Source organism: Microcaecilia unicolor, chromosome 3 (genome assembly GCF_901765095.1).
Source record: "Microcaecilia unicolor chromosome 3, aMicUni1.1, whole genome shotgun sequence".
Lineage (NCBI taxonomy): Eukaryota > Metazoa > Chordata > Amphibia > Gymnophiona > Siphonopidae > Microcaecilia > Microcaecilia unicolor.
In genome coordinates, this window is record NC_044033.1 from 453,109,349 (window position 1) to 453,129,323 (window position 19,975).

Here is a 19,975-nt window from a genome sequence, read left to right on the forward strand (position 1 = left end):
TGCCCTTCTTCCTCAGATCGGAAATAAGCAAATGAGGTAGCAGATAGTATACATGAGAGTGGGAGGGTGGGGGTATGCATGGGGACATCAAAGCATTTCATTGATATTCTAACAGAATGGGTGTTGGTAGGTGAGAGGAGGGTAATAAACAGAGAAATACAGCTTTATGTTTTATAATGAGTTAGAAAACCCAGATCCTTATTAAGTCCTGTTTGTTGGGTGTCAAAATATTCAATCATTCTTATTTCAAAGGTCTTACATTCCTGTATTGTTTTAAAATTACCTTTCAGTATTCTTACTGTGAAATCATTGGTGCAGTGTTCTGGTCTTGTGAAGTGTTGGCCCACAGGGGCCAGGTTGGCCAGTCAGGCCCCCACCCCTGTGGGCCAACACTTCACAATCTCATTTCATGTCCTCTCGTTCTACCACCTTCCCATCTCCAGAAAAGGTTTGTTTGCGGATTAATACCTTTTAAATATTTGAACGTCTGTATCATATTACCCCTATTTCTCCTTTCCTCCAGAGTATACATGTTTAGCTCAGCAAGTCTCTCCTCATACGTCTTGCAACGCAAATCCCATACCATTCTCTTAGCTTTTCTTTGCACCGCTTCAATTCTTTTCACAACCTTAACAAGATACGGCCTCCAAAACTGAACACAATACTCCAGGTGGGGCCTCACCAACGTCTTATACAGGGGCATTAAAACCTCCTTTCTTCTGCTGGTCACACCTCTCTCTATACAGCCTAACAACCTTCTAGCTACGGCCACCGCCTTGTCACACTGTTTCATCACCTTCAAATCCTCAGATACTATCACCCCAAGATCCCTCTCTCCGCCCATACCTATCAGACTCTCCCCGCCTAACACATACGTCTCCCGTGGATTTCTATTCCCTAAGTGCATCACTTTGCATTTCTTCGCATTGAATTTTAATTGCCAAACGTTAGACCATTCTTCTAGCTTCCTCAAATCCTTTTTCATGTTTTCCACTCCCTCCCGGGTGTCCACTCTGTTACAGATCTTAGTATCATCCGCAAATAGGCAAACTTTATCTTCTAACCCTTCGGCAATGTCACTCACAAATATATTGAACAGAATCAGCCCCAGCACCGATCCCTGAGGCACTCCACTACTCACCTTTCCCTCTTCCGAGCAAATTCCATTCACCACCACCCTCTGGCGTCTGTCCGTCAACCAGTTCCTAATCCAGTTCACCACTTCAGGTCCTATCTTCAGCCCATCCAGTTTATTTAAGAGCCTCCTGTGGGGAACCGTGTCAAAAGCTTTGCTGAAATCTAAGTAGATTACGTCCATAGCTCGTCCCTGATTCAATTCTCCTGCCACCCAATCAAAGAACTCAATGAGATTCATTTGGCACGATTTCCCTTTGGTAAAATCATATTGTCTCGGATCTTGCAACTTATTGGCTTCCAGGACATTCACTATCCTTTCCTTCAGCATCGCTTCCATTACTTTTCCAATAACTGAAGTGAGGCTTACTGGCCTGTAGTTTCCAGCTTCTTCCCTATCACCACTTTTGTGAAGACGGACCACCTCTGCCATTCTCCAGTCCCTCGGAACCTTTCCCGTCTGCAAGGATATATTGAACAAATCTTTAAGAGGACCCGCCAAAACCTCTCTGAGCTCCCTCAATATCCTGGGGTGGATCCCATCTGGTCCCATGGCTTTGTCCACCTTTAGCTTTTCAAGTTGTTGATACACACTTTCTTCCGTGAACGGTGCTCTATCCACTTCATTCTCATTTGTACTATTTCCAGTCCATCGCGGTCCTTCTCCAGGATTTTCTTCTGTGAAAACAGAAAAAAAGTATCTATTTAGCAAATTTGCTTTTTCTTCATCATTTTCCACATAGCGGTTCGTAGTATCTTTTAGTCTCACAATTCCCTTTTTAGTCATTCTCCTTTCACTAATATACCTAAAGAAATTTTTGTCGCCCCTCCTTACATTTCTAGCCATTTGTTCTTCCGCTTGCGCTTTTGCCAGTCGTATCTCTCTCTCTTGGCTTCTTTCAGTTTCATCCGGTATTCCTCCATGTGTTCCTTTTCTTGAGTTTTTCTGTATTTCTGGAATGCCAACTCTTTAGCCTTTATTTTCTCAACAATTTGCTTGGAGAACCATATCAGTTTCCTTTTTCTCTTGCTTTTATTTACTTTCCTTACATAACGGTTCGTGGCCCTATTTATAGCTTCTTTCAGCCTGGACCATTGTCCTTCCACTTCTTGTACTTCCTCCCAGCCCATCATCTCCTTCCTCAGGTATTCCTCCATTTTACTAAAGACAGCACGCTTGAAATCCAGGACTTTGAGTTTTGAGTGGCCGCTCTCCACTTTAGCTGTTATATCAAACCAAACCGTTTGATGGTCACTGCTGCCCAGGTGGGCACCCACTTGGATATTTGACACGCTATCCCCATTTGTGAGCACCAGATCCAGTGTCGCTTTCTCCCTCGTGGGTTCCATCACCATTTGTCTGAGCAAAACACTTTGGAAAGCATCCATGATCCCTCTACTTCTTTCCGATTCTGCAGACGGAACCTTCCAATCTACATCCGGCAGATTGAAATCTCTCAGCAACAGCACCTCTCTCTTGCTTCCCAACTTTTGAATATCTGCGATTAGGTCTTTATCTAATTCCTCCAATTGTGTCGGAGGTCTGTAGACAACACCCACGTGGACAGAGGTTCTATCATCTCTTTTTAAGGTGATCCATATCGCTTCTTCCTTTCCCCAGGTCCCTATCATTTCAGTCGCAGTGATATCATTCCTCACATACAGAGCTACTCCTCCACCTTTACGTCCCTCTCTATCCTTCCTAAATAGATTATAGCCTGGTATGTTAGCATCCCATTCATGGGAACCATTGAGCCACGTCTCCGTGATTGCAACAACATCCAAGTCTGCCTCCAACATCAGGGCCTGAAGGTAATGAACTTTATTGCTTAGACTGCGAGCATTTGTGGTCATCGCTTTCCATCTACATTTCTTGGTATGCGTTTCAGCATTAGTGATTTGGGGGGTTCTTTTCTCTTTGGGTACCTTCATATCTTTTTGTTCCACTTGTATTATTTTTTCTTTGGCTTCCGTTCTGTTTTCAAGAACATCATAGTGTTGTAATGGAGTAAAAGAATTTTGTAGGAGCAACACTTGTGAAGTCAGATGTTTTCTTGTCACATAACGAAGTCTACCTGAGCCTACAGTGATCCATCTATTTTTAGGTGGTTTTATCCTTTGTGGTAGTGATGATAATTTGGTATGATTCTGTGCAGTATGATATTGTGTGGTGCTAGATGCTTGTTTAAGTGCATCTAGTTCCTGTTTTACTTTACTGAGGTCGTGTTTTAATCTAGTGAGTTGATCTACCTCTCCACACCAGAAATCTGAGCAGGAATCCAGGCCAAAGTATCAGCCTGCCTGTCTGACATTGCTGCCTGGATGTCTCACCGCCATCTGAAACTAAACATGACCAAGACTGAGCTTCTTGTTTTTCCCCCTAAAAAAACCTCTCCTCTTCCCCCATTCTCTATTTCTGTGAATAACACTCTCATCATCCCTGTCTCATCAGCTCGTAACCTTGGGCTCATCTTTGACTCCTTTCTCTCTCCTTCTCTGCACATATTCAGCAGACTGCTAAAACCTGTTGGTTCTTTCTGTATAATATCACCAAAATTTGCCCCGAGCACACTACTAGAACCCTTATCCACACTCTTATCACCTGTCACTTAGACTATTGCAACTTGCTTCTCACAGGTCTCCCACTTAGTCATCTCTCTCCTCTAATCTGTTCAAAATTCTGCTGCACGGCTTATATTCCACTAGTGTTGCTATGTTCATATTAGCCCTCTCAAGTCACTTCAGTGGCTCTCTGAAAATTCCCGCATACAGTTCAATCGGCTCTTATTGACTTGCAAGTGCATTCACTATGCAGCTCCTCAATACCTCTCCACTCTTATCTCTCCCTACACTCCTCCCCGGGAACTCCGTTCACTGGGTAAATCTCTCTTATCTGTACCCTTCTCCTCCACCACTAACTCCAGATTCCGTTCCTTTTATCTTGCGGCACCATATGCCTGGAATAGACTTCCTGAGCTGGTATGTCAAGCTCCATCTCTGGCTGTCTTCAAATCTAGGCTAAATGCCCTCCTTTTGATGCTGCTTTTAACTACTAACCCTTACTCACTTGTTCAGTACCCATATTTTATCATTCCCACCTTAGTAATTCCCTTATCTCTAATGTCCTGTTAGATTGTAAGCTCTGTCGAACAGGGACTGTCTCTTCATGTTCAGTGTACAGCGTTGTATACGTCTAGTAGCAGTATAGAAGTGACAAGTAGTAGTAGTAACTGCAACCACAGAAAAAAAACAACATTGCAGCTATTCAGGTGGAGCTCGAGGAGGCTAACAACCATTGTCATTCTAGCAATGTGCACATTCTAGTCGAGGGATCTGAAGACCAGGATCCTGTTACATTTATTGAAAAAAAAAATGCTTCCTACATTGTTGGGCCTTACCTTTCAGAAGCCTTTTGAGGTTGAAAGAGCACATTCGACGCCTGTGCAGACTGGTGACCATGGAAAGACCACACCCTTTCCTACTGAAAGTTCTACATTATCTTTAAGCATTAGCAATCCTCACCATTTGATTCCCAAATCAAAGTCTTGCTCATGCCTCAAAGTTGCCAAACCCTTATGCTCTAACATGGGTCTTTTGCTCTATCGTGGATCTTATATACCCATGGAGATCATTCAATCCAGAGGGCAGGAATTATACTTTTATATCTGAAATTCATCAAAACTGTTCGCATATTGATTATGTCCTGTAGTCTAAATCATTAATTGTACTCCAACCCTGTTGTTATACTGTATATAAATAATACACTGTCAGTTTCCTTTAAACTCTATTGTGGGACCAGTCACGGTTGCCCCTTCTCCTCTCTCCTGTTTGATCTTGCCTCGAAGCCTCTATTATGTGCTATCAGACAATCACCACATATATCTGGAATATCATTTACAGGGAAATAATATAAATTATCTGCGTTCACAGATGATGTTCTCCTGTTTCTTAATGATCCATTCAGCACTATTCCTGCTTTGTTATCACTCATAAATACTTTGTCCGGTTATAAAGCAAACTGGATGAAATCTGAATTAATGCCTATGAACCAATTTGTTTATGTTAGTTTATTCACGTGTTTGATATACCACTTGCCAGAAGCTGATAAAAGCGACGTCTAATCATTTAAAAAACAAAACAGAATTGAAAGGAATGCTGTTATATGGATAGGATAGCACAAACACACAAGGGAAGCCTAAAAGATACAGGTCAAGACAAAGAGCATGGGGAACTAATAGCAGAGTGCTTTCTAGACTTATAAACTCATCAGATTCAACTGTCAGGATTTGATGACCCATAGACCAATTCATAAAGGTATGTTTTTAAACTGGTCTTAAAATTCAAAAAAAGATACATGATGTATTTTGGCAGTTCATTCCACAATCTTGGGGCTAGACAAAAGAAAACAGAAGATCACGTGTTTTCATAGCAGGCTTTTCATACCGGGGAAAGCATCAATCAATGCTACCAAAGATCTGTTTACTCATTTCCCCTTCCTGTAAAAGTCTAAAGGTATCATATATATGAGTATTCTGTTATTCCCATACTTGGAAGAATGTGTGCTCAGTAATGAGTCTCATATACTGTCAAAGATTAGTGATCTGTGCAATAGGTGGTCCCCTCTACACTTAAGTTGGTGGGGCTGTCTTCATAGCTAGGCTAAAAGCCAACCTTTTGAGGCTGCTTTTAACTCCTAACACCTATTCACTTGTTCAGTACCCATATCTGTTTTATAATTCCCACCTTAAGTAATTCCCTTATCCTTTATTTGTCCTGTTTGTGTGTCTTGATTTGATTGTAAGCTCTGTTGAACAGGGACTGTCTCTTACATGTTCAGTGTACAGCACTGTGTATGTCTAGTAGCACTATAGAAATGATAAGTAGTAATAGTATTAGTAGTATGTCTATTGCCCTCATCATTGTGTATCATAGGCTAGATTCTATTTATGATGCCTAAAATTCAGCGCTGAAAAAAATACAGCTAGGCATATTCTATAAACTACACCTAAAGTTAGTTGTGATTTATAGAATACGCCTAAATTTAAGCACAGTTTGTAGATTAAGCCAAGTGCCATTTCCTGCAACTATATTTAGAGGTGGCCATTTACGCCAACTAAAACCTGGTGTAAATGCCAATGCCTAAGTTATGCGTGGAATAGACATATTCTATAACACTGCATGTAAATTCTAGGAATGCCCATGGCCTGCTCATGACCCTCCCATTGTCATGTCGCCTTTTCAGATGTGTATCTTACAATTTATGCACATCACTTTATAGAATATGCTTAGAAAGTTGTGTGCATAAATTTTGTTGTTGTTGTTACATTTGTACCCCGCGCTTTCTCACTCATGGCAGGCTCAATGCAGCTTACATGGGGCAATGGAGGGTTAAGTGACTTGCTCAGAGTCACAAGTTGCTGCCTGTGCCTGAAGTGGGAATCAAACTCAGTTCCTCAGTTCCCCAGGACCAAAGTCCACCACCCTAACTACTAGGCCACTTAATGAAAAGAATTGCTTGTTAATAAGTAATTTTCAGCACTGACTGGCTTATTAAGTCCATTAAGTTGAACACACAAATCAGAATATGACCAGATTTGCACATGCAACTTAGCTTGCACTATATAGAATTTGGGGGCCTATGTCGATAATCCTGATTTATTTTTCTTCTCAGTTTTATATAAAGGTTGATAAAGAACTCTCTAGGTTCCTCTGCAGTGGTAAAATACCATGTATTGCACTGTTTACACTTCAGTTGGAAAGAGATAGAGGTGGTGTCAAATTTCCTAATTAAAAAAAAATATCTTTCTGCATTTATCCTTAGATAGAGGGTTATCTGGTTGCATAACACCTTGGACATTCTTGCCTGCATGGTTCAGCTTGAGATGGCTATGGCTTTGCCTATGTGAATGTTCAAATAAAAATAAAAGGATGGAAGCGTCAGATTAATTCTCAAAGATACTCTCCCATATGTTAGCTAAAGTACTTTCCCAAGGATCAAAATAACTCGTGGAGTACAAAAAATCTTGAAAGGAAAAAAGCCTCAGTGCCTTCACCTCCATCCATTGGAAAAAGCTTATAGAGTGAAAAGGATTTTAATGAGGGTAAACCTCATCATAGGCATAAAACCCATTTCAAAAGGATTATTTAAAACTCCACTTGTATGCAATTTCTGGATCAACAAGCTTAAACACGACAAAAGGAAAAAAGTCTAATAACTTAGCTTTCAAAGAAAGGAGTGCTCTTCAACTATCACACTGACTGTGGAAAAGTTTTGATGTAAAAATATCTAAAGGCATGACTAAACTTCAGCATTTTTCAGGCACAAATGTTTTCCATGTCAAAAGGATTTTTGTACTCCACAAGTTGTTTTGAAGCTTGGGAAAGTACTTTAGCTAAACATATGGGGAAGTATCTTTTAGAATGAATGTGTTTTTCCTGTGCGAATGCCTTATATGCTGGGGATATATTTGCTTTCCCAACTGAAGACTAATTCTATCTTGATATCCATGATGTATGCCTGATGGTATTGAATAACTTTCTCAAAATAGCATTACTACAACTAAATGCCTTCCTTTTTGGTGGAACCCTCTTTTTAAGACTGCCCAGCATATAAACCAAATTGACAAATTAAAGAGTAGTAAATCACCTGGACCGGGTGACATACATCCAAGGGTATTCAAAGAACTCAACCATGAAATTGCTGATCTGCTGTTAGTAATATGTAACCCATCATAAAAATCATTCATATTTCCTGAAGACTGGAGGGTGGCCAATGTGATGCTGATTTTTAAAAAGCGTTTCAGGGGTGATCCTGGAAATTACAGACCAGTAAGCTTGACGTCAGTGCCTGGCAAAATAGTGGAAACTTTATAAAAAATAAAATTATGGAACACATAGACAAACATGGTTTAATGGGACAGAGTCAGCATGGTTTCAGCCAAAGGAAGTATTGCCTCACCAATTTGCTTCATTTCTTTGAAGGCATGAATAAACATGTGGATAAAGGTGAGCCCATTGATGTAGTGTATCTAGATTTTCAGAACGTTTTTGATAAAGTTCTTCATGAGAGACTCCTGAGAAAATTAAAGAGTTATGGGATAAGAGCAATGGTGTGCTAGTAAATGTTTAACTCAAAAAGGAAATGAAAATGTTGCCAAGCAGGTTGCACTCCAGAAGTCTGTCCCCAATCTAAATCCACCAAGAGCATAGCATGGTCAGTTATTAATATGTAGCCAATCTCCACTTTGTGTGCATGTTGACATAAAGAATAAGAAATAAGTGTCCGTATGCCCTGGATACATGCGTATAGATCTGTTCTGTCGGGAGAGGGATAGGGCAGGGCAGCATCCACTGTGGGATTAAGAAGGTATTGTGCCTTAATCCCTCCAGTGGACAGTTGCTCATTCAGAGCACCTTTCTGTAACCTGGATGTGACAAATACCAGTTCTAAATAACAATGTCCAACTTTTTAGACTTGGCTGTCCCTTCCCTAATATGTAAACTACTTTGATTGTAACCACAGAAAGACAGTGTATCAAATCCCATCCCTTTACCCTTTCTGCAATTGGAGTTAGATGTCCATATTTTGGGCCCTCCCTAGTACTGCCTAAAATGCGCATAGACCACACTACCTTACCATATGGACATACTTCATTTACTGCCTTTGTAAAATTGTGATTAGGACATCCGTGCAATATAGATGTTTAAATGCCAGTTTTCAGGCATCCAAAACAAGAATAGAGCTTCTAAAATAACCACCATAGTGTATTTGAATTATCAGAAGGTGTTTGGCAAAGCTCCTCATGACAGTCTCCTTAAAGAATTAAATGGTCAGTAGGGGAGCTCTCTAATGGTCTGTACTGGGGCCTGTGCTGTTTAACATATTCATACATATTCAGCAATAGGTGGAAGTTATGTAGGTACGGCTAATATTCAGGGCCATATCAGCATATCTAACCAGGCTAAGTTAGGACATTTATTTACATGGTCTAATTTGCCTGGATAGATATGCAGTCACCAGCACTGAGTATTGGCAGTTCCTGTATAACTTCTGGGACCACCCTCACTTTGCTCCCAGACCACCTTGGCTTGTGCTGGGGTGGTCTGACCTGATTTTTAGTGACACTGCCCAATTAAGTGCCACTGAATATTGGCATCCAGGTCATTCAACTTGGTTTAAGTGGGCAGAAGCCTCTCCTTCCCTCTTAAACCATATTGAATATTGACCTTAACGTGTTATGGTATAGCTGAGACATATTTTTTTTTAAACATATTCTGATTATCTCAATTATAATCAAATATACAGTTTTTATGTACAGATACACAGTAAGTTAATACCAAAAGATAATAGATCCACAGTGCCATCCAGCTGTCATCCATAACTTTAACAACCATATTATGTTTGGATAAAAGTGACACAGCTTTTGAGTCAATAAAATAGAATAATGTAGAATGTTTGGTTAAATAGGGATTGCTAAGTATTTTTAGATACAAAATAATATCAGCAAAATATACAACATTTCTTTTTGTCTGATGTTACAAAATTGAAGCACTTTTTTCTCTTAATGACTATCTGGTTATCTGCAGAAGGAGATCAAGGAATATCTTTAATCTCATTGTATCGTCTAAAAACCACTGGAGGTACTTGAACATCTTTCATCATGGTAATTCATGAACAGTTCAGAGGAAAATAATGGCACATGATCTACTAGCAAGCATTTGCCTGATAAGTTACTAAAAGCAAGAAACACATTCAAATCTTACCAAGTGAATCCATTTGTAAAACTGTGCATATGTTAGGGGAAAAAAAAGACTTGCTATTGAAAGAAAATGAACTGGATTTTAGAATTTTGTTTTCCCATTCCCCCCTCCCACCCTTTAGTTTGTTCAAAGCTTCAGTTGTCGAGCAAATGCATACTGATGAATAGTTCACTTTTCTAATCAGAAAGCCCTGAGATCAGATTTTCATTATCCAATAAAATAAAAAAAATATTTAATGTTGAAAATCTAATACTTAGTATATCTGTTACAATATATTGGATTTATGTTTGGCATGAATAGAAACTGACGGAAGGAGTTCAATTACATCTAAAAGCTTGCAATCCAGCAAAACAATACTATAAAATGTAATGAACTAGAAACATGCTTAGTATTAATAATCCTTCCAGGAAGGATTGTTTATATTTAAACAGAAAGATTATTAGACCTAACATCTCTGTTTTTAATATGCTGATGATGTTCAAGCTTCCTTTCATGAGCTGCAGATTTGAGTCTGTTTAATCATCCATTGTCAAAGATTCCTATCCTGTGTTTTTATTTTTTTGTATTTTAAGTCTTCATTATTACTTCCCAACAAGAAATCCATTGGACAAATAGTTCCTATCACTTACTTGCCATATACTACCTTTTCCATCAGTACATTCAGAAAGGTATGTTTGTTTACAAATCTGCTCATACTCTCTGAATAAAGTGGGAATACAGCTAAAAAGGTAGAGGACAAGGATATGTCTGGCATTCATTATGATAAATATAGATTAACTCTTAAGTTCACTTGTGAATTCAGAAACTCTGCTAATGAGCATTTATTTTCATTGAGGAGGTATATTGATTGTAAGACACTAATGTCTTATTAATTATGATAATTTTAATACTTCAATGAAAGCTAATCTGATTAGATCTTGGCAAGAATGTTAATATCCTGAGGTATGTTGAATATGAACCACTAACTGAAAGCAAATTACCTGGAATTTTATAGCCCTGATAAGGGCCATATGAGCTGTAATGAGTTTTCATTTTAACCACTGTGCACAGGATATGATCTAGCTCTGTATTTCCTTTTTTGTGTTGTGATTTTTTAGCTCATAAAATGGACTTAGATGGTAATTTATGAACTTGAGTTTGCCTAGCCACATCTGAGAACATATATATATCTGCTGACTATAGAAAAGCAGGTTCTTAGTGAAATATAGTTTAAGAATAGTGTTTTTTTTTTCAGTCTCGGAGGAAAATTTAACCAACAGTGCAGCTCTTTTAGATATCAAGTCCTGAGATGATGCCAAAAATTGAAAAATATCAAGGCTATCTACAGGAGTAGAGACAATCTAATCCAATCCATCCTTCTCCCCAATCTGGGATGAGCTTCTCAGAACATAATAAATACTCTCAATGGATAAAGGATCCATTTGAGAGTATTGAAGAACATTCTTCAAATACATTTTTAAATAGCTCTGATGGAGCCAGATCATGGGTCACTGGAAAGTTAAGTATCCTTACATTTTCCAAAGCTTCCAGGTATGAGTGGATTGAGAAACTATCCTTAATCACTGACCCAGCTGTAGATTGCCTATCAGGAATGGATCACCTACAGAGGGGTTGGATGTTTCTCCTGTGTCTTCATTTTCCAAGGATTTTATATGCAATGGGTGGGCTTTATAAAAGCCTCCTTGGCCATGGCAGTTCAAATTGCTTCTGAGTCAATCCAGGAAGGTACTGTACTACCAGATAAAATGGTTTCATTGCAAGATATTTGGCAGGTTGTTGAGAGGAATGAACATTCATTTAAGGGGACTATTCACCTGAATTGGATGTAATTTGTCTCAAGAGAGTTCTGTCACGATTGCAGAGCATGATCAGAGGCTGGAAGTGGTATAGTGCTAAGTTTGAGCAATCTATAATAACTTTACAATCTACAGCTGTGTAAGCGATGGTAATTTTATAAAGTGTGCATTAACATTTGCATGTCAAATACATGTGTAAATAATTAGAATTATGAGATGCGTGTGTGTATATGTACAATCTACTACTACTTAACATTTCTAGAGTGCTACTAGGGTTACGCAGCGCTGTACAGTTTAACAAAGAAGGACAGTCCCTGCTCAATGGAGCTTACAATCTAAAGGACGAAATGTCAAGTTGGGGCAGTCAAGATTTCCTGAATAGAGGTGTAGTGGTTAGGTGCCGAAGGCGACATTGAAGAGGTGGGCTTCGAGAAAGGATTTGAAGATGGGCAGGGAGGGAGCCTGACGTATGGGCTCAGGGAGTTTATTCCAAGCATGGGGTGAGGCGAGGCAGAAAGAGAGGAGCCTGGAGTTGGCGGTGGTGGAGAAGGGTACTGAGAGGAGGGATTTGTCTTGAGAGCGGAGGTTACGGGTAGGAATGTAAGGGGAGATGAGGGTAGAGAGGTAAGGAGGGGCTGCAGATCGAGTGCATTTGTAGGTTAGTAGGAGAAGCTTGAACTGTATGTGGTACCTGATCGGAAGCCAGTGAAGTGACTTGAGGAGAGGGGTGATATGAGTATATCAGTCCAGGCGGAAGATAAGATGTGCAGCCGAGTTCTGAATGGACTGAAGGGGGGATAGATGGCTAAGTGGGAGGCCAGTGAGAAGTAGGTTGCAGTAGTCAAGGCGAAAGGTAATGAGAGAGTGGACAAGAGTTCGGGTGGTGTGCTCAGAGAGGAAAGGGCGAATTTTGCTAATGTTATAGAGGAAGAAGCAACAGGTCTTGGCTATCTGTTAGATATGCGCAGAGAAGGAGAGGGAGGAGTCAAAGATGACTCCAAGGTTGCGGGCAGCTGAGACGGGGAAGATGAGGGTGTTATCAACTGAGATAGAGAGTGGAGGGAGAGGGGAAGTGGGTTTGGGTGGGAAGACAATAAACTCGGTCTTGGCCATGTTCAGTTTCAGGTGGCGGTTGAACATCCAGGCAGCAATGTCGGATAAGCAAGCCGATAATTTGGCCTGGGTTTCGTCAGTGATGTCTGGTGTGGAGAGATAAAGCTGGGTGTCGTCAGCATAAAGATGATATTGGAAACCATGAGATGAGATCAGGGAGCCCAGGGAAGAGGTGTAGATTGAAAAAAGAAGGTGCCCAAGGACAGATCCCTGAGAAACTCCAACAGAGAGCGGGATGGGGGTGAAGGAAGAACCATGAGAGTGTACTCTGAAAGTACGGTGGGAAAGATAAGAGGAGAAGCAGGAGAGGACAGAGCCCTGGAACCCAAATGAGGACAGTGTGGCAAGAAGTAAATTGTGATTGACAGTGTCAAAAGCGGCGGATAGGTCGAGGAGGATGAGGATGGAGTAGTGACCTTTGGATTTGGCAAGGAACAGGTCATTGCAGACTTTAGATAGTGCCGTTTCTGTCGAGTGTAGGGGGTGAAAGCCGGATTGAAGCAGATTGAGGATGGCATGAGAGGAGAGAAAATCAAGGCAACGGCTGTGAACGGCGCATTCAAGTATCTTGGAGAGGAAGGGTAGGAGGGAAATTGGGCGGTAGTTGGAGGGACAGGTAGGGTGAAGTGATGGTTTTTTGAGGAGTGGTGTGACTACAGCATGCTTGAAGGTGTCCGGGACAGTTGCAGTGGAAAGAGAGAGGTTAAGGATATGACAGATAGGGGGGTGACAGTAGGAGAGATGGTGTTAAGTAAGTTGGTGGGGATGGGCTCAGAGGAACAGGTGGTGCATTTCGAGGAGGAAAGAAGATGGGCGGTTTCCTCTTCGGTGATATCAGGAAAAGAGGAGAAGGAGGCCTGGGTTGGTTGGCTGAGGGAGTGGGTTATAGGGTGAAGAGGAGGAGATGGTTTGGTGGTAAATTCGAGGTTGATCTTCTGCACCTTGTCGCGGAAGTAGTCAGCCAGTGATTGAGGAGAGAGTGAGGGGGGGGGGGTGGGAGCAGAGGGCACTTTGAGGAGGGAGTTAAGGGTGGCGAAGAGACGACGAGGGCTAGAGCTGAGGGAATTAGTCAATTGGGTGTAATAGTCCTGTTTGGTGAGGAATAGGGAGGACTGGAAGGAGGATAGCATGAATTTGTAATGGATGAAATCAGTATGGGTGCGATATTTCCTCCAGAGGCGTTCAGCCGATCGGACGCAGGAGTGAAGGTATCTGGTGCAAGGGATTAGCCAGGGCTGGGGATTAGTACGCCTTGTGGGACGGGAGATGGACAGTGCAAGGGTGTCCAGAGCAGAGGAGAGAGTGGCATTGTAAGTGGAGACAGCCTTGTCGACAGACTCAGAGGACATGATGGAGGAGATTAGAGATACTAGAGGATAAGATGGGAGGGTTGACAGCCTGGAGATTCCTGGAAGTAGTGGTTAGTGGTTGGGCAGGACTGCAGGGGAGGGTGATGAAGTGTGAAGGTGATCAGGTGATGGTCAGAGAGAGGAAGAGCTGAGGTGCAGAAATCTACTAATGAGCTATTCTGTATATACGTGTATATACAGTGCTTATTTGATATATGAGGTAGGACTCTCACATATGTGCATAACTTATATAATACTATAAGTTGTCCATTGTAGCTGGGTCTCCCTTCCAGAGCCCAGCCAGGCTCAACCCTGCTTAGCTTCCTTCTTCACCCGACTGTTGCCTCGCTCCACACCACCTTGGCCTGTTCTGGGAACTCAGCGCCAGACCCCTTGAGAGCTTGCAGGACTTCCTCCTCTCTCTATTGTTTCCACAGAGGCTCAATCAAGGCAAAACGTTTATAGAAAAAAAAAACTTTATTTTCTTGCTTCCATTTTGCATAGACACAAAAGGAAAACACCTTACTCCCAGGTTGTTAAGGTTTGCTGCCAAAGTCTCATTCAGGGTTTAAACAGTCCATATAACTTCACTCCTTTTAACCAAAATTACTTCTCTTGGGAACAGAGCATATCCAGAAAGGAAACCCAGCAGCTCTGTCTTGTTTCGCCCCAGTTTAAACAGCTTTTCCTGCTTCATCTATCAGCACAGATAAACAGCACTTCTCCCACCTTGTTCATGCTGGGGTTTGAATTATTGTACTCAGCTCCTGTTTCTCCCTGAGGCCAGCACCTGTCCCCTCTTTAGGAGAGACCTCCCCCAGTGCCTCAGCCTCTCTCCTCCGGTCTTCCACCACTGTCTCCAAGGAGCTACCAGCCACTCCCTCACAATACCTTTCCTCATTTGGGCCAAAGCCCCAATCTCCATCAGCTCCTCCCCTAGTCCTTCAGCAACCTCCATTTTAACCTCATCCCCGGCTTCCTCCGCCCCCAACCTCTCCAGCTGGCCCTCATTACCTTCCTCAGAAACCATTTCCCAATCTTCTATCTCCTCCCCTAACTCCTGCACAGCCGGGTGGGGAAGAGAGGGATTCTGGGAATGGTAGTTCCTCCCCTTCTTCCTTAACCCTGCTAGCCTTTCAGCCTCCGATAGTCCGGCTTTCTGAATGTCGGAGTGGTGAGTATGAAATCTGCCCTGCTGGGGTTCCCCTACTCTCTGCACCCCCTTTCCTCGTGACTTCCGTGACTCACCTGCCTGCTCATACCATGTATGCCCAACATTTACACACAAGCACTTACACTAGCTCTATGGCTGGAGTAATTGATTTGATCCTAACTTATAGATATGTATTTCACCTGTTGCACTCATATTCTATAAAGGACTGTAGGTGCCTATATTCCTTTATAAAATAGGTGCCTAAATATTGGTGGAATAATATTTTCCTCAGTACTTCATGAATCTTGCCCAAGCTATTTCAATATATATAAATGAATATTCCTTTTTATCTATAGATCTGAATTCAAAGCCCAATTCTACTGATAAACAATAGACACAAGGCTCAGATGTTATAAAAAGAATAGAAAAGTGGAAAAGTGACATCCCAGGAAAGCAATAGGGCATCCTTGGGGGCACTGCAGTGGACTTCATAAAATGTCCCAGGTACACATCTCACCATTGCTCCCTTATCTTGTCTGCTGAGCTCCCCAAAACCCACTAACCCTAACTGTACACCACTACCTTTGCCCTTACAGATGAAGGGAGTACCAATATGTGAGTACAGTGGGTTTCTGGCAGGTTTTGGAGGACTCACAGTTTCCTCCACAAGTGTAACAGGTAGGGGGAGGTAGAAGCCTGGGTCCACCTGTCTGCAGTGCACTTCACCACTACTAGACTACTCCGGGGACCTGCATGCTATTCTAATGGACCTGAGTATAACATCAGAGTCTCGCAAGTAATATTTTAATCACATTTTTTTGGGGTGGGTGGGAGGGGGTTAGTGACCACTGGAGGAATAAGGGCATCTTTTTGTGTGGAGTGGAGGAATAGCCTAGTGGCTAGTACAATGAACTTTGATCACAGGGTAAAGGGTTCAATTCCCACTGCAGCTATTCATTATGAAAACAGGTCTAGCTCAAACCATCTAACTTTTAGTTCTGGGCATTTTTGATTTGTTCCATTATGGCTGAAAGACATCTAAGTCTTAGGAACACCCAAGTCCTACCTTGAACATACCCCTGGCACAACCCCTTGAGATTTAGACATCTTTCTGACGGACTTCAGAGAAAAAAGTCTAAAAAGAGGTTTTGAAAATACTGATTGGGATGCTTTTGTGAGATAAACGTCCAAATGCAGACTTATGTCACTTTTTTTGAAAATGGACCAAGCAATAAAACATCCAAATCACAAAATGTTTTTCCAAACAGCATTTTCAAAAGGAAACGAGAACTTTTTTTTTTTTAATGACCTTTCTTGTTCTGATTTTAGACATTTTACAAAAAACATCCAAATTTAGACTTAGATGTCATATCCAAAAATTCCCCTTGTGCATTTGACTTGCCCAAAGTCACAAGGAGCAGCAGGAATTGAACCCATGTTGCCAGGATCAAAAGCTGCTGCACTAACCATTAAGCCACTCCTCTTCTGTTTTGGATGTTTTGCATTTGGACGTTTTTTTGTTTGAAAATGGACCACAAATACCGTCCAAATCACAAGATGTCCATAGTATTTTCGAAACCAAAAGCTAGAGATCTATCTTTTTCAAAAATGATCTTCTTTCCTGTTCAGAATTTGGACGTTTTTGTAAAACCTCCAAATTCTGATTTAGACGTTCTATTGAAAATGCCTCTGCACATCACCTAAATGTAGGACTTAGAACTATAAATACAAAATTAATTGCCAGAGAATGTAGTAAAAGCAGCTAGCCTATTAGGGTTTAAAAAAGGTTTGGATAACTTCCTAAAAGAAAATCCATAAGCTATTATTAAAATGGACTTGGGGAAAAAACACTGCTTATTTCCAAGATACACAGCATAAAATGTATTGTACTGTTTTGGGATCTTGCCAGAAACTTGTAACCTGGATTGACCACTGTTAGAAACAGGATGCTGGGCTTGATGGACCTTCAGACTGTCTAAGAATGGCAATACTTATGTTCTTATAAGGACGTTGATCAAATTCAGTGAAGAAAACATTTGAGAAAACGGAATAAATCCACAGCATGTTATAGTTCAGCCACTTCATGAAATTAGGCAATATATATCAAATTCAATACCATATACATAAATCTGAACAGATTCACTAAAGGGCCTATTTTTCTCTCTTCACTGTGCACAAGCAGCAAGCTATGGATGGCTTATTTTGGCTACCACAAATGTGATAGCTTCCATGGCAGGGCCTAAGTGGAGGGTTGAGTGACTTCCCAGGGTCACAAAGAGCTGCTATGAGATTTGAAATTGGGACTTCTGATTCCAACCTGTTGCTCTACCCATTAGGCCAAACCTCCACTCTAAAGAAGCTAATTACTTCACCATGTTCAATTAGGGCTCTATTCACTAAATGTTTTCTCCCAGTTGATGGGCCACAGGACAATCAACCTTGATGCCCTATCTAGGGGCAGATTGCAATGATTTGTAGCATGGAAAAGCTCGCTGGTACTACTTTTTATTATTATTGTTTCCTATAATATTCATTTTTTTTTTAATTTGTAGAAATTATATTAGATTTCAAAATACAAACACAAAGCCAATTGTTCAGAATTACAACATATCCATAGAGTACTCACGAAACCTGCAAACCTACAGCAGATAAAGAAGAGACAAAACTAAACTCATGGATTATCTAGCAAGAAATCAGCAACAGCAAAAACAATGTTCCATGAAACACTTCTTAGTTTTAAGAGTTTAACATATAAACAGAACAAGTCCTCAAGAAACCCCTCAACCACTCCCCACCCCTCCCCCCCAAGCCTACCCCCTGCCTTCAACTGGCATAGTGAAAAAGACTAGGAGACAAGGCAATAAACCACCCAGCAGGAACACAAAATGCAATGGGAATCAAGAAGAGCAATGAGTTAAAAGAGGTGTCCAAATCGTTTCCAACTTAGGAAGAGTGAGATCAAGTGGCAACTAAACACCATCTCAAAAAGGGCATTTGCACTAAATTTTCACTGGTGCAAATGGCTGCACCTAAATTTACGTACAACCTTTCTGATTAAGCATCAAACTTTAGGTTTACAGAATACCATTTAAGTGGGTATTTGTTGATGCTGATTTTTCAGGCAAAATATATTGAATTTAGTCCTAACTATAAAATATTAACACAGTTTAACATTTTGGACCAATGATACAGAATGGGGAATAAGCCTGAGTGGTTTATGTCCTTGAGTACCTCTTTCCAATGGTTATATAAAGTTGCATAATAATGCAGTTTGGAGTATTGCACCTACCATCGCAACTAGGCAACGCGTGATTCCACTGGTGACTGCTCTCACATACTAACGGTTCCTCATCGCTCAGTATGTAGCCAGGATCACAGCTGAAGGTAACTGTGGCTCTGATGCCAAAATTATTGCCATGGCGATGACCATTCACAGGAATTCCTGGATCAAGGCAGGAATCTGATTCCAGTGTAACACCTGAAATGCACAAATTAATATTAAAAACACTGAGTGAAATAAAAGAAGAAAAAGACACGTTGAAAAATAGAATGCTGAGTTTTCAATCCCTGTGAAAAGATCCAGTGATTTTATTATTTTCAATGTGTAGTGCAGGAAAAAATATTTTACTGTATAATTCTGTCAGCAAGACATATATTAAGGTTTTCAAAGGCTTGAGTTCCTAAAGTTCCCTGATTACTTGCAGGTGTCATCCTTGACCTTCATTGTACTCCCTCTGCTTGTTGAAAAGCTGCAATTTCATAGCTGTGCCCCCAGTTATCTTTCATCATTAGTGGCAGAGCATTCTCTTTTTCTCTCTGTTCTGAATGATGGGTGCAGACTTAATATACTCATTTGGTTTGAACATTCTCTCTTATTTTTCCTATTCTCTCTTCACATGAATTTTATTTTCCTTCCAATGTATGCTGTCTTAAATCACATTTTATTGCCTTTCCTACTGTACCAGAAAGTAACTCACATTTGGCTACTACTGAAAAGGGTATGAGCTAAATGCAGACCTCCCCTTCCCATATTTATCTCCCCCAAATAAACTGGGGTACTAATTTTAAAGTGATATTTTACAAAACAAACATGTAATTTTATTATGTTTTCAGGCTGCATTAGTTTTCTGTTTATTCCCCCTACACATAATTTATTTCAGTAAGTCTAAATAGAGAAAATGACAAAACCAATATAGAACACGTACTGCACTTTCTGATTTTTATTTGTATTAAAATACATATATACTACCTATACAACACCAAAATGACGGCCTTCATTTGCTAAGAACCTTCAATAAAAACCTACCTTTATGGTTGAATTTAGCAAGACACTGTGAAGGATGTACTCTAATAACTCACACTATTTACATTTTAAATTTTAATTTAAGGAAATGGACCAGAGAACTAAAACTACAAATATCATCCCAAATTTGAATAAAGTCTGGTGAGTGAGATATGGGAATTAGATGGTCGAAAGGCAAAAGTCTATTATGTTGATTTCGCCCCTTGGTTTCATGGTGGATACCTTCATAACCACTTTAGTGGTGTTAGAAACCTCTTTCCAATTGATTGTGAAAGTAAGTTTACTATGGTCAGACAATGGTTTGGGCAATCACTTCAAATTTGAGATAAAGACATTATCTAGATTTGAGAATCTATGTGCTAGTATG

The 19,975-nt window shown here is 40.7% G+C and overlaps 1 protein-coding gene across 1 annotated transcript in view; it reads right to left on the reverse strand.

The window, feature by feature from the left end:
* The window catches only part of CSMD1 (CUB and Sushi multiple domains 1), a 2,896,277-nt gene that overhangs the window by 891,173 nt on the left and 1,985,129 nt on the right, over positions 1 to 19,975 (reverse strand). Inside the window, exon 18 of the mRNA XM_030195161.1 lies at positions 18,595 to 18,783. Within this exon, the coding sequence (XP_030051021.1) occupies positions 18,595 to 18,783 (189 nt within the window). The remainder of the gene's footprint in view (positions 1 to 18,594; positions 18,784 to 19,975) is intronic.